A 13,791-nucleotide genomic window follows, 5' to 3' on the forward strand; every position below is an offset into this window, starting at 1 on the left:
TCTGTCTAAGGTATAGTACTACCCTCTAAGTCAGTGGTTCCCAAACTGGGGGTAAATTACCCCCTGGGGGTAATTTAACCATTTTTGGGGGGTAATGGAGGGGTGACAGAAAAAAAGTTATGAATTCTGAAAATCAAGAAAACAATGCGGTACCCGGTATGAGGATTATTGTTAACTTTGTCTTAGTATATAAAGTTGTAAAGTAAACCTATTATAAGTAAGTAATAAAGTTAAACCAAATAACAATAAACATCAAAAACTAATATACAGTATTAGAAGAGAAGAAATATATAGCTAAGTGTGTGGAAACCCAAAAGTATTTTGACAAGTATGCTTCAGGACAAAAGTCACTCAGTAGCCCAGATCGACCTGTCCAGTATGCGTCACTCACTTCCTGAGGCTGCCTCTATTTCACACTGTCAGTTTATCTGTGAGCATCAGCCGAGGTAGACATAAGCTGGTATGTATGTGTACTGCCCTGTGCAGTATATAGTTAGTATTTACCCACTGTTACTGTGAATTTGTAGCTATTATTAATTTTATATATAATGTATGTGTGGTTCTTACGTTTTCAATGGTTTTGCTAGGATTAGCAGAGTATGCGAGGCTGTATACGTTCACGTTTAGCCATATATACCAATAATAACAACATTTTGTGAAAGGGGTAACATGCTTTATGTGGCATGTTAAATTGGGTAACAAGCTGAAAAAGTTTGGGAACCACTGCTCTAAGTCATCATCCAGAGCTGTTTCCTAACACCCTGGCTAGGCGGTACTATTTACTTAGAAGTGACTATGATCAGCTCGATCGCCAGCGTACTCTGCTCACACATTAGGACGTGTTTCCTTAAGACACCTGCTGCCCAAGTTCACTTAGCAGTAAAATAGGTACCTGTGTGTTAGTCGACCAGTGTGGGTCGCATCCTGGGACAAAATTGACCTAATTTGCCGGAAATGTTCTGCATAACAAGGGGCTTTCTATACAGTAGTATATCATTGATATCAGCTATGGTTTGTATAAGTTGCATCATATACTTGTAGAAATAAAGATTATACTTATATTACATATGTACATTCAGTCTGGACATCGAACCCTGGACTGAAGTAGTCTTTTCATTCATTATAGTCTTGGTGGGGAAAATTGTTTTATTTAATAATTCGTCTCACTGCTGGGAGCTTTTTCAACTCTTTTGTAAAAGCCACGGTGACCCGTGACCTGGTGGTTAAAGCTATCACTTCACACGACGAGGTGTCCGGGTTCGATTCCCGGAGAGGGTAGAAACATAGGGCGTGTTTCCTTACAGTGGTCGTCTATGTTCACCCATCAGTAAAGTGGGTACTTGTGTGTTAGTGGACTGGTGTGGGTCGCATCCTGGTACAAAGCTGATGTAATTTTCCCAAAATGCTCTGCATAACAAGCGGCTTTCTATATAATATGTCGTTGATGTCAACTACGGTCTGTATACCTTGTACATGTCCTTGTAGAAATAAATATAATTATTGTTATTATTATTATTATTATTATTATTATTATTAGTAGTAGTAGTAGTAGTAGTAGTAGTAGTAGTAGTAGTAGTAGTAGTAGTAGTAGTAGTAGTAGTAGTAGTAGTAGTAGTAGTAGTAGTAGTAGTAGTATCTGTCAATTCATAACCATTCAGATTACCAATAAAAGCCTCTATAATCTATTTCTCTGTCTCTCTCACTCTTTCCTTCCCCTTATTCTTTGTATGAGACGTAAATTAATACACCTAGCAGGTATGTAGCTTTTTAGTAAAGTTTATTATCTACAAAGATCACATCCGGAGTCACGGGGTCCGACACAATGACACACTAACGCAAGTTTCCTATAGATAGTGCTCTTAAAGTCAAGACATAGAGAACGGGTTGTAGCTTGTGAATCAAAGAGCATGTCAGAATGGATTTAATTACATGGGTAACTTATGTAAATTTTTATTTTAATATCAAACCATAAGTTGAGTATTTCAACGCGATTTTTACATAGTAAATTAGGTAGAATTAAGCCTAGGGTAACCCAGTAAAGTCAAGCAATATGACTTTTTCAAACTGGGGTTCCCAGTTGGGCAGAATGGACGTAGAAAACACAAGATTTGGGTTACTTCCAATAGTAAGAGTTTTGGGAGTACGGTCTGTCACTCTGGAACGTCCACCATCTGTAGAGAAAGAGAGAGAGAGAGAAATTTAGGCACACCTCTGATATAACACTGGTAGAATATGCCATTATTATTATTATTATTATTATTATTATTATTATTATTATTATTATTATTATTATTATTATTATTATTATTATTATTATTATTATTATTATTACTGAGTGTGGTTCTACTGAGGTTACACGGGATATAAATATACACTAATAGGAATATATATCTCTCGGAGTTTACTTTCAGCCCTATTTTTAGATATGAAAGTATTCTTGACTGGTGGTTAGCAGGTTACATACAGCCTTAATGACTCTAGTGTAGTAGATAGGCTTTAAACCCACTTTAACCAGTTTGTAAAGTGCGTCACCTGCACCTGCTCATTAACTCACCTGCCGGGCTTCACCTTCGTAACGGGGTGATAGACAGTCTTCACACCGAAGTGATCAGCGGAGCTGGAACGATCAGCAACGATGGGTTGGTCAAGTGGGTTGGCGATAGGCTCGTCTAGTGGGCTGGCGACAGGCTGGTCAAGAGGGTTGGCGATAGGTTGGTCGAGTGGGTTGGCGACAGGCTGGTCGAGTGGGCGAGTGGTGGGTCGGAAGATAGGGACCTTCATGGTATGAAACTCGACGGGTCCGTTGGGATACCTCCGGTTCATAATGTTAGCTGAACGAGAGAAAGAAAATGTCGCTTAGAGAGGCAGTAAAGGCCAAAAGTCAGGAGTTAAAGGGAGAAGACTTTCTTCGGATAACCCTGAATAATCCAGGATTACCCAGGATAATCCAGGATAACAGAAAATTAGTGTAGTGATCATATAGGTCCGTCACCGTGTGATGGTACTATAATTCAAAGCTATGTTAGAAATAGTAACAAGGCTTCCATCTTACGACCTGAACTGTCTGCCAGATGTTGATCTCCAGCTTGTGGAAACTACTGCTACTACACACTATAAACACTGCTGACTCTAGCCTTATAGTTTGCTTTAAACAGCCTTGAGATGTGAGTGTAATATGCTTGTGTATGAACCAAGACACAGGGAAGCACAAATTACTGAGAGAGAGATTTTAATTAAGCGTTTTGGGCTATCAAAAATTTGCGGCACCAGCCCCTGGACTACCTCCCACAGGATGGGTATTAGGTGCATGATAAACATATTAAACTGTTACCCCCCCCCCACTTAGGCCTCCAGGAGGTCGATGGCTACGATAAATTAATGTTAAACAAAGAGAATGTTAAATGCAATTTAAGTTTTTTAAACGTAAGTTTAAAAGGCATTGTTAGAAAAGAACTAGCAAGCGAATTCGAAGTAGAAAAGAACAGGTATTAGGTTACACAAATAACAATGGTCCAAGTCGGACCGAAATATCTTCTGAAGCTCCTCTCTCCTATGTGAGGGTTATTTGTGTATTGTTCCAGTCATGGTATTGTGCCTTTTCGTTCATTCTGAAGAGATAGGAACTAGCAGAACCACTACCTATAATCTGTAGTCAAGTGGTTTTTATAACTTGACGTGCTGTTGGAATGTGATCAAGGTAGCATTTAGTAAGTAAGTAAGTAAGTAAGTTTATTCAGGTAAACACAAATACAGTTACATAGAATTATCATACATAGCAGCATATGTGTAGGGAACCTAGGATAACCCAAAAAAGTCAGACAGAGTGACTTATTTCCATTGGATTCAGGGAACCTGGGTAGCCAGAAGTGAATCCTGAAGGTGGGAAGTACAGAGTGGAGGGAAATCTGAGCTGACTGTGTCACTGGAGAAAATAAAATCAGTAGACTTCAAGACTGTCTCACTACCAGACTTACAGCCTAGCTTACAGTCTAGCCTAAGGCTAGGCTGTAAATATCTCTGGTTGCAGAGTTTGGGCAAATAATGTTAATAACAATGAATTGTGTGGAGAGGAACATTACACCAGTGTGATAGTTCTTCTTGGGGGAGAGGAGAGTTAGTGAAGGGATGGAGGGAGGGAATGGGAGAGAAAGGGAGGGACGGAATATGAAGATGTGGCAGAAGAGAAGGGTGTGGCGATGACGTCGCATTCTGAGAAACTAAGCTAAGATATATATCTTCCGTCTTTAATTCACCTTCATCTTGTTTACTCTTGTGTGATGGAATAAGCAAGAAAATCATCCTGTGTGATGGAATGAGACAAGAAAATCATCTTGTGTGATGGAATGAGACAAGAAAATCATCTTGTGTGATGGAATGATACAAGAAAATCATCTTGTGTGATGGAATGAAACAAGAAAATCTTGTGTGATGGAATGAGACAAGAAAATCATCTTGTGTGATGGAATGAAACAAGAAAATCATCTTGTGTGATGGAATGAGACAAGAAAATCATCTTGTGTGATGGAATGAGACAAGAAAATCATCTTGTGTGATGGAATGAGACAAGAAAATCATCTTGTGTGATGGAATGAGACAAGAAAATCATCTTGTGTGATGGAATGAGACAAGAAAATCATCTTGTGTGATGGAATGAAACAAGAAAATCTTGTGTGATGGAATGAGACAAGAAAATCATCTTGTGTGATGGAATGAAACAAGAAAATCATCTTGTGTGATGGAATGAGACAAGAAAATCATCTTGTGTGATGGAATGAGACAAGAAAATCATCTTGTGTGATGGAATGAAACAAGAAAATCTTGTGTGATGGAATGAGACAAGAAAATCATCTTGTGTGATGGAATGAAACAAGAAAATCATCTTGTGTGATGGAATGAGACAAGAAAATCATCTTGTGTGATGGAATGAGACAAGAAAATTATCTTGTGTGATGGAATGAGACAAGAAAATCATCTTGTGTGATGGAATGAAACAAGAAAATCATCTTGTGTGATGGAATGAAACAAGAAAATCATCTTGTGTGATGGAATGAGACAGAAAGGGTCCAGTCCCTGGACCCATTATGTGTCTCTGTAATATTGTGTCTGTGTAATATTTTGACTACCACCCACACCATGGGTATGGTGTTACTACCACCCACACCATGGGTATGGTGTTACTACCACCCACACCATGGGTATGGTGTTACTACCACCCACACCATGGGTATGGTGTTACTACCACCCACACCATGGGTATGGTGTTACTACCACCCACACCATGGGTATGGTGTTACTACCACCCACACCATGGGTATGGGTTACATATTAAATCAACTTCTCTGCACTCTCAGTGAGAACCACAACACTACAGACACAACTTTTTCCTAATACACTCACTAAAAAACAAGAACCACTTAAAAAGGTATTATATCAGTTCTCACCCACACCGAAGACCCCAGCTTCACAGCTGAGGGTGAGAGCTGAGAGCACCAGGATCAAGCTGCTCAAGACTGCCATGGTGCTGGTAGTGAAGGCAAGACTGTGGGAGAGGCTGGTGTAGGAAGTTTATATATACACAGTAGCAGCAGCAGAAGCAGCAGCAGCAGCAGCACTTCCTTCAGGAATCTCCAACCGGATGTGTGAGTCAGGGAGGGCGGCGAGGCGAAGGCATCTCTTAGAAGTACAATGTTTGGGTCCCGTCCTACTGAAGGACCTTTCTCCATCCCTCTCTAACCTGTTGCTCCCTTCCACTGCCTTCCTTTCTCCTTCTCTTGCTTATAGTATTCATATTATTTTATTATTATTATTATTATTATTATTATTATTATTATTATTATTATTATTATTATTATTATTATTATTATTATTATTATTATTATTATTATTATCGATACTCTTGTATTACCTGGAGTTTACCTGGAGAGAGTTCCGGGGGTCAACGCCCCCGCGGCCCGGTCTGTGACCAGGCCTCCTTTGTTGTTGAATTTCCTAGAAAACTCTCGTTGGTTTGTATAACAGGAATGGTGTAGTGTGTGTGTATACCTGGAGTATACCTGGAGTATACCTAGAGTATACCTGGAGTATACCTGGAGAGGGTTCTGGGGGTCAACGCCCCCGCGGACCGGTCTGTGACCAGGCCTGGTGGTGGATCAACCACTTGCCTTGCATATTAATAACTAGTTATATTATTATTATTATAATCAAAAAGAAGCGCTAAGCCAATAACTAGTTATAACACTTAATATGGCTGTTATTAGTCAGTTGTTTATTCAAGAAAAGCCTGGTTGATCAGTCCCTGGTCCGCCGCGAGGCCTGGTCACAGACCGGGCCGCGGGGGCGTTGACCCCTGAAAGCCTCTCCAGGTATACTCCGTCACAGAGATTAGGAAACAGATTTGTTACCCAGCATCAGGATGTTTCCCATCGTTTCCACTAAATACATAAGCTACAGGTCATCCACAGTAGTGAAAATAACCTGAGTCAAGCTACAGGTCATCCACAGTAGTGAAAATAACTTGAGTCAAGCTACAGGTCATCCACAGTAGTGAAAATAACCTCAGTCAAGCTACAGGTCATCCACAGTAGTGAAAATAACCTGAGTCAAGCTACAGGTCATCAACAGTAGTGAAAATAACCTGAGTCAAGCTACAGGTCATCCACAGTAGTGAAAATAACCTGAGTCAAGCTACAGGTCATCCACAGTAGTGAAAATAACCTGAGTCAAGCTACAGGTCATCCACAGTAGTGAAAATAACCTGAGTCAAGCTACAGGTCATCCACAGTAGTGAAAATAACCTGAGTCAAGCTACAGGTCATCCACAGTAGTGAAAATAACCTGAGTCAAGCTACAGGTCATCCACAGTAGTGAAAATAACCTGAGTCAAGCTACAGGTCATCCACAGTAGTGAAAATAACCTGAGTCAAGCTACAGGTCATCCACAGTAGTGAAAATAACCTGAGTCAAGCTACAGGTCATCCACAGTAGTGAAAATAACCTGAGTCGTGTTGAGGCGGAAACTGTGTAGCCGCCGTAGCTACCGAACACAGTGCAATGTGTTAGACGTTTGTTGAATTTATTACATGGTCGAATGTTTGATGATATAATGATCGCCCTACTGGAGTCTCCCAGCTCAGACTGACACTTCTGGAGTCTCCCAGCTCAGGCTGACACTTCTGGAGTCTCCCAGCTCAGACTGACACTTCTGGAGTCTCCCAGCTCAGGCTGACACTACTGTAGTCTCCCAGCTCAGACTGACACTTCTGGAGTCTCCCAGCTCAGACTGACACTTCTGGAGTCTCCCAGCTCAGACTGACACTTCTGGAGTCTCCCAGCTCAGACTGACACTTCTGGAGTCTCCCAGCTCAGACTGACACTTCTGGAGTCTCCCAGCTCAGGCTGACACTACTGTAGTCTCCCAGATCAGACTGACACTACTGTAGTCTCCCAGCTCAGGCTGACACTACTGTAGTCTCCCAGCTCAGACTGACACTACTGGAGTCTCCCAGCTCAGACTGACACTTCTGGAGTCTCCCAGCTCAGGCTGACACTACTGTAGTCTCCCAGCTCAGGCTGACACTACTGTAGTCTCCCAGCTCAGACTGACACTTCCGGAGTCTCCCAGCTCAGACTGACACTTCCGGAGTCTCCCAGCTCAGGCTGACACTTCTGGAGTTTCCCAGCTCAGGCTGACACTTCTGGAGTTTCCCAGCTCAGGCTGACACTTCTGGAGTCTCCCAGCTCAGGCTGACACTACTGTAGTCTCCCAGCTCAGACAGACACTTCTGGAGTTTCCCAGCTCAGACTGACACTACTGTAGTCTCCCAGCTCAGGCTGACACAACTGTAGTCTCCCAGCTCAGACCGACACTTCTGGAGTCTCCCAGCTCAGACTGACACTACTGTAGTCTCCCAGCTCAGACTGACACTACTGTAGTCTCCCAGCTCAGACCGACACTTCTGGAGTCTCCCAGCTCAGGCTGACACTACTGTAGTCTCCCAGCTCAGACTGACACTACTGTAGTCTCCCAGCTCAGAGTGACACTACTGTAGTCTCCCAGCTCAGACTGACACTAAAGTAGTCTCCCAGCTCAGGCTGACACTACTGTAGTCTCCCAGATCAAACTGACACTACTGTAGTCTCCCAGCTCAAACTGACACTACTGTAGTCTCCCAGCTCAGACTGACACTATTGTAGTCTCCCAGCTCAGACTGACATTACTGTACTCTCCCAGCTCAGGCTGACACTACTGTAGTCTCCCAGTTCAGCCTGACACTACTCTAGTCTCCCAGCTCAGGCTGACACTACTGTAGTCTCCCAGCTCAGCCTGACACTACTGTAGTCTCCCAGCTCAGACTGACACTATTGTAGTCTCCCAGCTCAGACTGACATTACTGTAGTCTCCCAGCTCAGGCTGACACTACTGTAGTCTCCCAGCTCAGCCTGACACTACTGTAGTCTCCCAGCTCAGACTGACACTACTGTAGTCTCCCAGCTCAGACTGACACTACTGTAGTCTCCCAGCTCAGGCTGACACTACTGTAGTCTCCCAGCTCAGACTGACACTACTGTAGTCTCCCAGCTCAGCCTGACACTACTGTAGTCTCCCAGCTCAGACTGACACTACTGTAGTCTCCCAGCTCAGGCTGACACTACTGTAGTCTCCCAGCTCAGCCTGACACTACTCTAGTCTCCCAGCTCAGACTGACACTACTGTAGTCTCCCAGCTCAGACTGACACTACTGTAGTCTCCCAGCTCAGATTGACACTACTGTAGTCTCCCAGCTCAGACTGACACTACTGTAGTCTCCCAGCTCAGGCTGACACATTTCAATACCTGAAGAATAAAACCATCCTGTGTGACAGAGGTTCACATGAAGATCCTCCTGCCTGACAGGATGTATGGTGATAAAATCATCCTGCCTGACACAGCAGGATGGTTTTATCATCCTTCATCCTGAATAAGTTAGTTGAACAAACATTACCTCAAGCTCTAACATTGTAAAAAATTTCTGAGATCGGGAAAGCCCGGTACGGGTAAACACATTACGACGTGTTTCCGGAAGACACCTGCTGTCCATGTTCATCTAGCAGTAAAATAGGTACCTGGGTGTTAGTGGACTGGTCTGGGTCGCATCCTGGGAAAAAAGTGACCTAATTTGCGGGAAATGCTTAGCATAACAAGTGGCTTTCTATATGGTAGTATGTCATTAAAGTCAGCTATGGTCTGTATACCTTGTGCATGTACTTGTATACCTTGTACATGTACTTGTATACCTTGTGCATGTACTTGTATACCTTGTACATGTACTTGTATACCTTGTGCATGTACTTGTATACCTTGTACATGTACTTGTATACCTTGTGCATGTACTTGTATACCTTGTACATGTACTTGTATACCTTGTACATGTACTTGTATACCTTGTACATGTACTTGTATACCTTGTGCATGTACTTGTATACCTTGTACATGTACTTGTATACCTTGTACATGTACTTGTATACCTTGTACATGTACTTGTATACCTTGTGCATGTACTTGTATACCTTGTACATGTACTTGTATAAATTGTACATGTACTTGTATACCTTGTAAATGTACTTGTATACCTTGTGCATACTTGTATACCTTGTACATGTACTTGTATACCTTGTGCATGTACTTGTATACCTTGTACATGTACTTGTATACCTTGTGCATGTACTTGTATACATTGTACATGTACTTGTATACCTTGTAAATGTACTTGTATACCTTGTACATGTACTTGTATACCTTGTACATGTACGTGTATACCTTGTACATGTACTTGTATACCTTGCACATGTACTTGGATACCTTGTACATGTACTTGTATACCTTGTACATGTACTTGTATACCTTGTACATGTACTTGTATACCTTGTACATGTACTTGGATACCTTGTACATGTACTTGTATACCTTGTACATGTACGTGTATACCTTGTACATGTACTTGTATACATTGTACATGTACTTGTATACCTTGTACATGTACTTGTATACCTTGTACATGTACTTGGATACCTTGTACATGTACTTGTATACCTTGTACATGTACTTGTATACCTTGTACATGTACGTGTATACCTTGTACATGTACTTGTATACATTGTACATGTACTTGTATACCTTGTACATGTACTTGTATACCTTGTACATGTACTTGGATACCTTGTACATGTACTTGTATACCTTGTACATGTACTTGTATACCTTGTACATGTACTTGTATACCTTGTGCATGTACTTGTATACCTTGTAAATGTACTTGTATGCCTTGTGCATGTACTTGTATACCTTGTACATGTACTTGTATACCTTGTACATGTACTTGTATATCTTGTACATGTACTTGTATACCTTGTGCATGTACTTGTATACCTTGTAAATGTACTTGTATGCCTTGTGCATGTACTTGTATACCTTGTACATGCACTTGTATACCTTGTACATGTACTTGTATATCTTGTACATGTACTTGTATACCTTGTGAATGTACTTGTATACCTTGTAAATGTACTTCTATACCTTGTGCATGTACTTGTATACCTTGTACATGTACTTGTATACCTTGTACATGTACTTGTATAACTTGTACATGTACTTGTATACCTTGTACATGTACCTGTATACCATGTACATGTACTTGTATACCTTGTACATGTACATGTATAACTAGTACATGTACTTGTATAACTTGTGCATGTACTTGTATACCTTGTACATGTACTTGTATACCTTGTGCATGTACTTGTATACCTTGTACATGTACTTGTATACCTTGTACATGTACTTGTATACCTTGTACATGTACTTGTATACCTTGTGCATGTACTTGTATACCTTGTACATGTACTTGTATACCTTGTACATGTACTTGTATACCTTGTACATGTACTTGTATACCTTGTACATGTACTTGTATACCTTGTACATGTAATTGTATACCTTGTACATGTACTTGTATACCTTGTACATGTACTTGTATACCTTGTACATGTACTTGTATACCTTGTACATGTACTTGTATACCTTGTGCATGTACTTGTATACCTTGTACATGTACTTGTATACCTTGTACATGTACTTGTATACCTTGTACATGTACTTGTATACCTTGTGCATGTACTTGTATACCTTGTACATGTACTTGTATACCTTGTACATGTACTTGTATACCTTGTACATGTACTTGTATACCTTGTACATGTACTTGTATACCTTGTACATGTACTTGTATACCTTGTACATGTACTTGTATACCTTGTGCATGAACTTGTATACCTTGTACATGTACTTGTATACCTTGTGCATGTACTTGTATACCTTGTACATGTACTTGTATACCTTGTACATGTACTTGTATACCTTGTACATGTACTTGTATACCTTGTACATGTACTTGTATACCTTGTACATGTACTTGTATACCTTGTACATGTACTTGTATACCTTGTACATGTACTTGCATACCTTGTACATGTACTTGTATACCTTGTACATGTACTTGTATACCTTGTACATGTACTTGTATACCTTGTGCATGAACTTGTATACCTTGTGCATGTACTTGTATACCTTGTGCATGTACTTGTATACCTTGTGCATGTACTTGTATACCTTGTACATGTACTTGTATACCTTGTGCGTGTACCTGTATACCTTGTACATGTACTTGCATACCTTGTACATGTACTTGTATACCTTGTACATGTACTTGTATACCTTGTACATGTACTTGTATACCTTGTACATGTACTTGTATACCTTGTACATGTACTTGTATACCTTGTACATGTACTTGTATACCTTGTACATGTACTTGTATACCTTGTACATGTACTTGTATACCTTGTACATGTACTTGTATACCTTGTACATGTACTTGTATACCTTGTGCATGTACTTGTATACCTTGTACATGTACTTGTATACCTTGTACATGTACTTGTATACCTTGTACATGTACTTGTATACCTTGTGCATGTACTTGTATACCTTGTACATGTACTTGTATATTGTTCATGTACTTGTATACCTTGTAAATGTACTTGTATATACATGTACTTGTATACCTTGTGCATGTACTTGTATACCTTGTACATGTACTTGTATACCTTGTGCATGTACTTGTATACCTTGTACATGTACTTGTATACCTTGTACATGTACTTGTATACCTTGTACATGTACTTGTATACCTTGTACATGTACTTGTATACCTTGTGCATGTACTTGTATACCTTGTACATGTACTTGTATACCTTGTACATGTACTTGTATACCTTGTACATGTACTTGTATACCTTGTACATGTACTTGTATACCTTGTACATGTACTTGTATACCTTGTACATGTACTTGTATACCTTGTACATGTACTTGTATACCTTGTACATGTACTTGTATACCTTGTACATGTACTTGTATACCTTGTACATGTACTTGTATACCTTGTACATGTACTTGTATACCTTGTACATGTACTTGTATACCTTGTACATGTACTTGTATACCTTGTACATGTACTTGTATACCTTGTACATGTACTTGTATACCTTGTACATGTACTTGTATACCTTGTACATGTACTTGTATACCTTGTACATGTACTTGTATACCTTGTACATGTACTTGTATACCTTGTACATGTACTTGTATACCTTGTACATGTACTTGTATACCTTGTACATGTACTTGTATACCTTGTGCATGTACTTGTATACCTTGTACATGTACTTGTATACCTTGTACATGTACTTGTATACCTTGTACATGTACTTGTATACCTTGTACATGTACTTGTATACCTTGTACATGTACTTGTATACCTTGTACATGTACTTGTATACCTTGTACATGTACTTGTATACCTTGTACATGTACTTGTATACCTTGTACATGTACTTGTATACCTTGTGCATGTACTTGTATACCTTGTACATGTACTTGTATACCTTGTACATGTACTTGTATACCTTGTACATGTACTTGTATACCTTTTACATGTACTAGTATAACTTGTACATGTACTTGTATACCTTGTACATGTACCTGTATACCATGTACATGTACTTGTATACCTTGTACATGTACATGTATAACTAGTACATGTACTTGTATAACTTGTGCATGTACTTGTATACCTTGTACATGTACTTGTATACCTTGTGCATGTACTTGTATACCTTGTACATGTACTTGTATACCTTGTACATGTACTTGTATACCTTGTACATGTACTTGTATACCTTGTACATGTACTTGTATACCTTGTACATGTACTTGTATACCTTGTACATGTACTTGTATACCTTGTACATGTACTTGTATACCTTGTACATGTACTTGTATACCTTGTACATGTACTTGTATACCTTGTGCATGTACTTGTATACCTTGTACATGTACTTGTATACCTTGTGCATGTACTTGTATACCTTGTACATGTACTTGTATACCTTGTGCATGTACTTGTATACCTTGTACATGTACTTGTATACCTTGTACATGTACTTGTATACCTTGTACATGTACTTGTATACCTTGTGCATGTACTTGTATACCTTGTGAATGTACTTGTATACCTTGTACATGTACTTGTATAACTTGTACATGTACTTGTATACCTTGTACATGTACTTGTATACCTTGTACATGTACTTGTATACCTTGTACATGTACTTGTATACCTTGTGCATGTACTTGTATACCTTGTACATGTACTTGTATACCTTGTGCATGTACTTGTATACCTTGTACATGTA

The 13,791-nt window shown here is 39.9% G+C and overlaps 1 protein-coding gene across 1 annotated transcript; it reads right to left on the reverse strand.

Annotated features, from left to right (window-relative positions):
- Positions 1-1,934: 1,934 nt before the first annotated feature.
- LOC128684285 (uncharacterized) lies at positions 1,935-5,590 on the reverse strand. Its single transcript, XM_053770457.1, has 3 exons — positions 5,442-5,590; positions 2,555-2,831; positions 1,935-2,171 (listed from the first exon to the last, which is right to left on the reverse strand). The coding sequence occupies exons 1-3, from the start codon at positions 5,515-5,517 to the stop codon at positions 2,114-2,116; spliced, it is 411 nt and encodes a 136-aa protein (XP_053626432.1). The 5' UTR covers positions 5,518-5,590; the 3' UTR covers positions 1,935-2,113.
- Between the last annotated feature and the right edge of the window lie 8,201 nt (positions 5,591-13,791).

The sequence above is a fragment of the Cherax quadricarinatus genome, chromosome 4, assembly GCF_038502225.1.
Source record: "Cherax quadricarinatus isolate ZL_2023a chromosome 4, ASM3850222v1, whole genome shotgun sequence".
Classification (NCBI taxonomy): domain Eukaryota; kingdom Metazoa; phylum Arthropoda; class Malacostraca; order Decapoda; family Parastacidae; genus Cherax; species Cherax quadricarinatus.

What these genes read in the sequence shown, in the direction of transcription:
- LOC128684285 (XM_053770457.1), bottom strand. Translation starts at nt 5,517, where the DNA reads ATGGCAGTCTTGAGCAGCTTGATCCTGGTGCTCTCAGCTCTCACCCTC. An exon ending in AGCTGGGGTCTTCGGTGTGG is followed by an intron (nt 2,832 to 5,441) that starts GTGAGAACTGAT and finishes TCTCTCGTTCAG; the next exon opens with CTAACATTATGAACCGGAGG. An exon ending in ACGAAGGTGAAGCCCGGCAG is followed by an intron (nt 2,172 to 2,554) that starts GTGAGTTAATGA and finishes CTTTCTCTACAG; the next exon opens with ATGGTGGACGTTCCAGAGTG.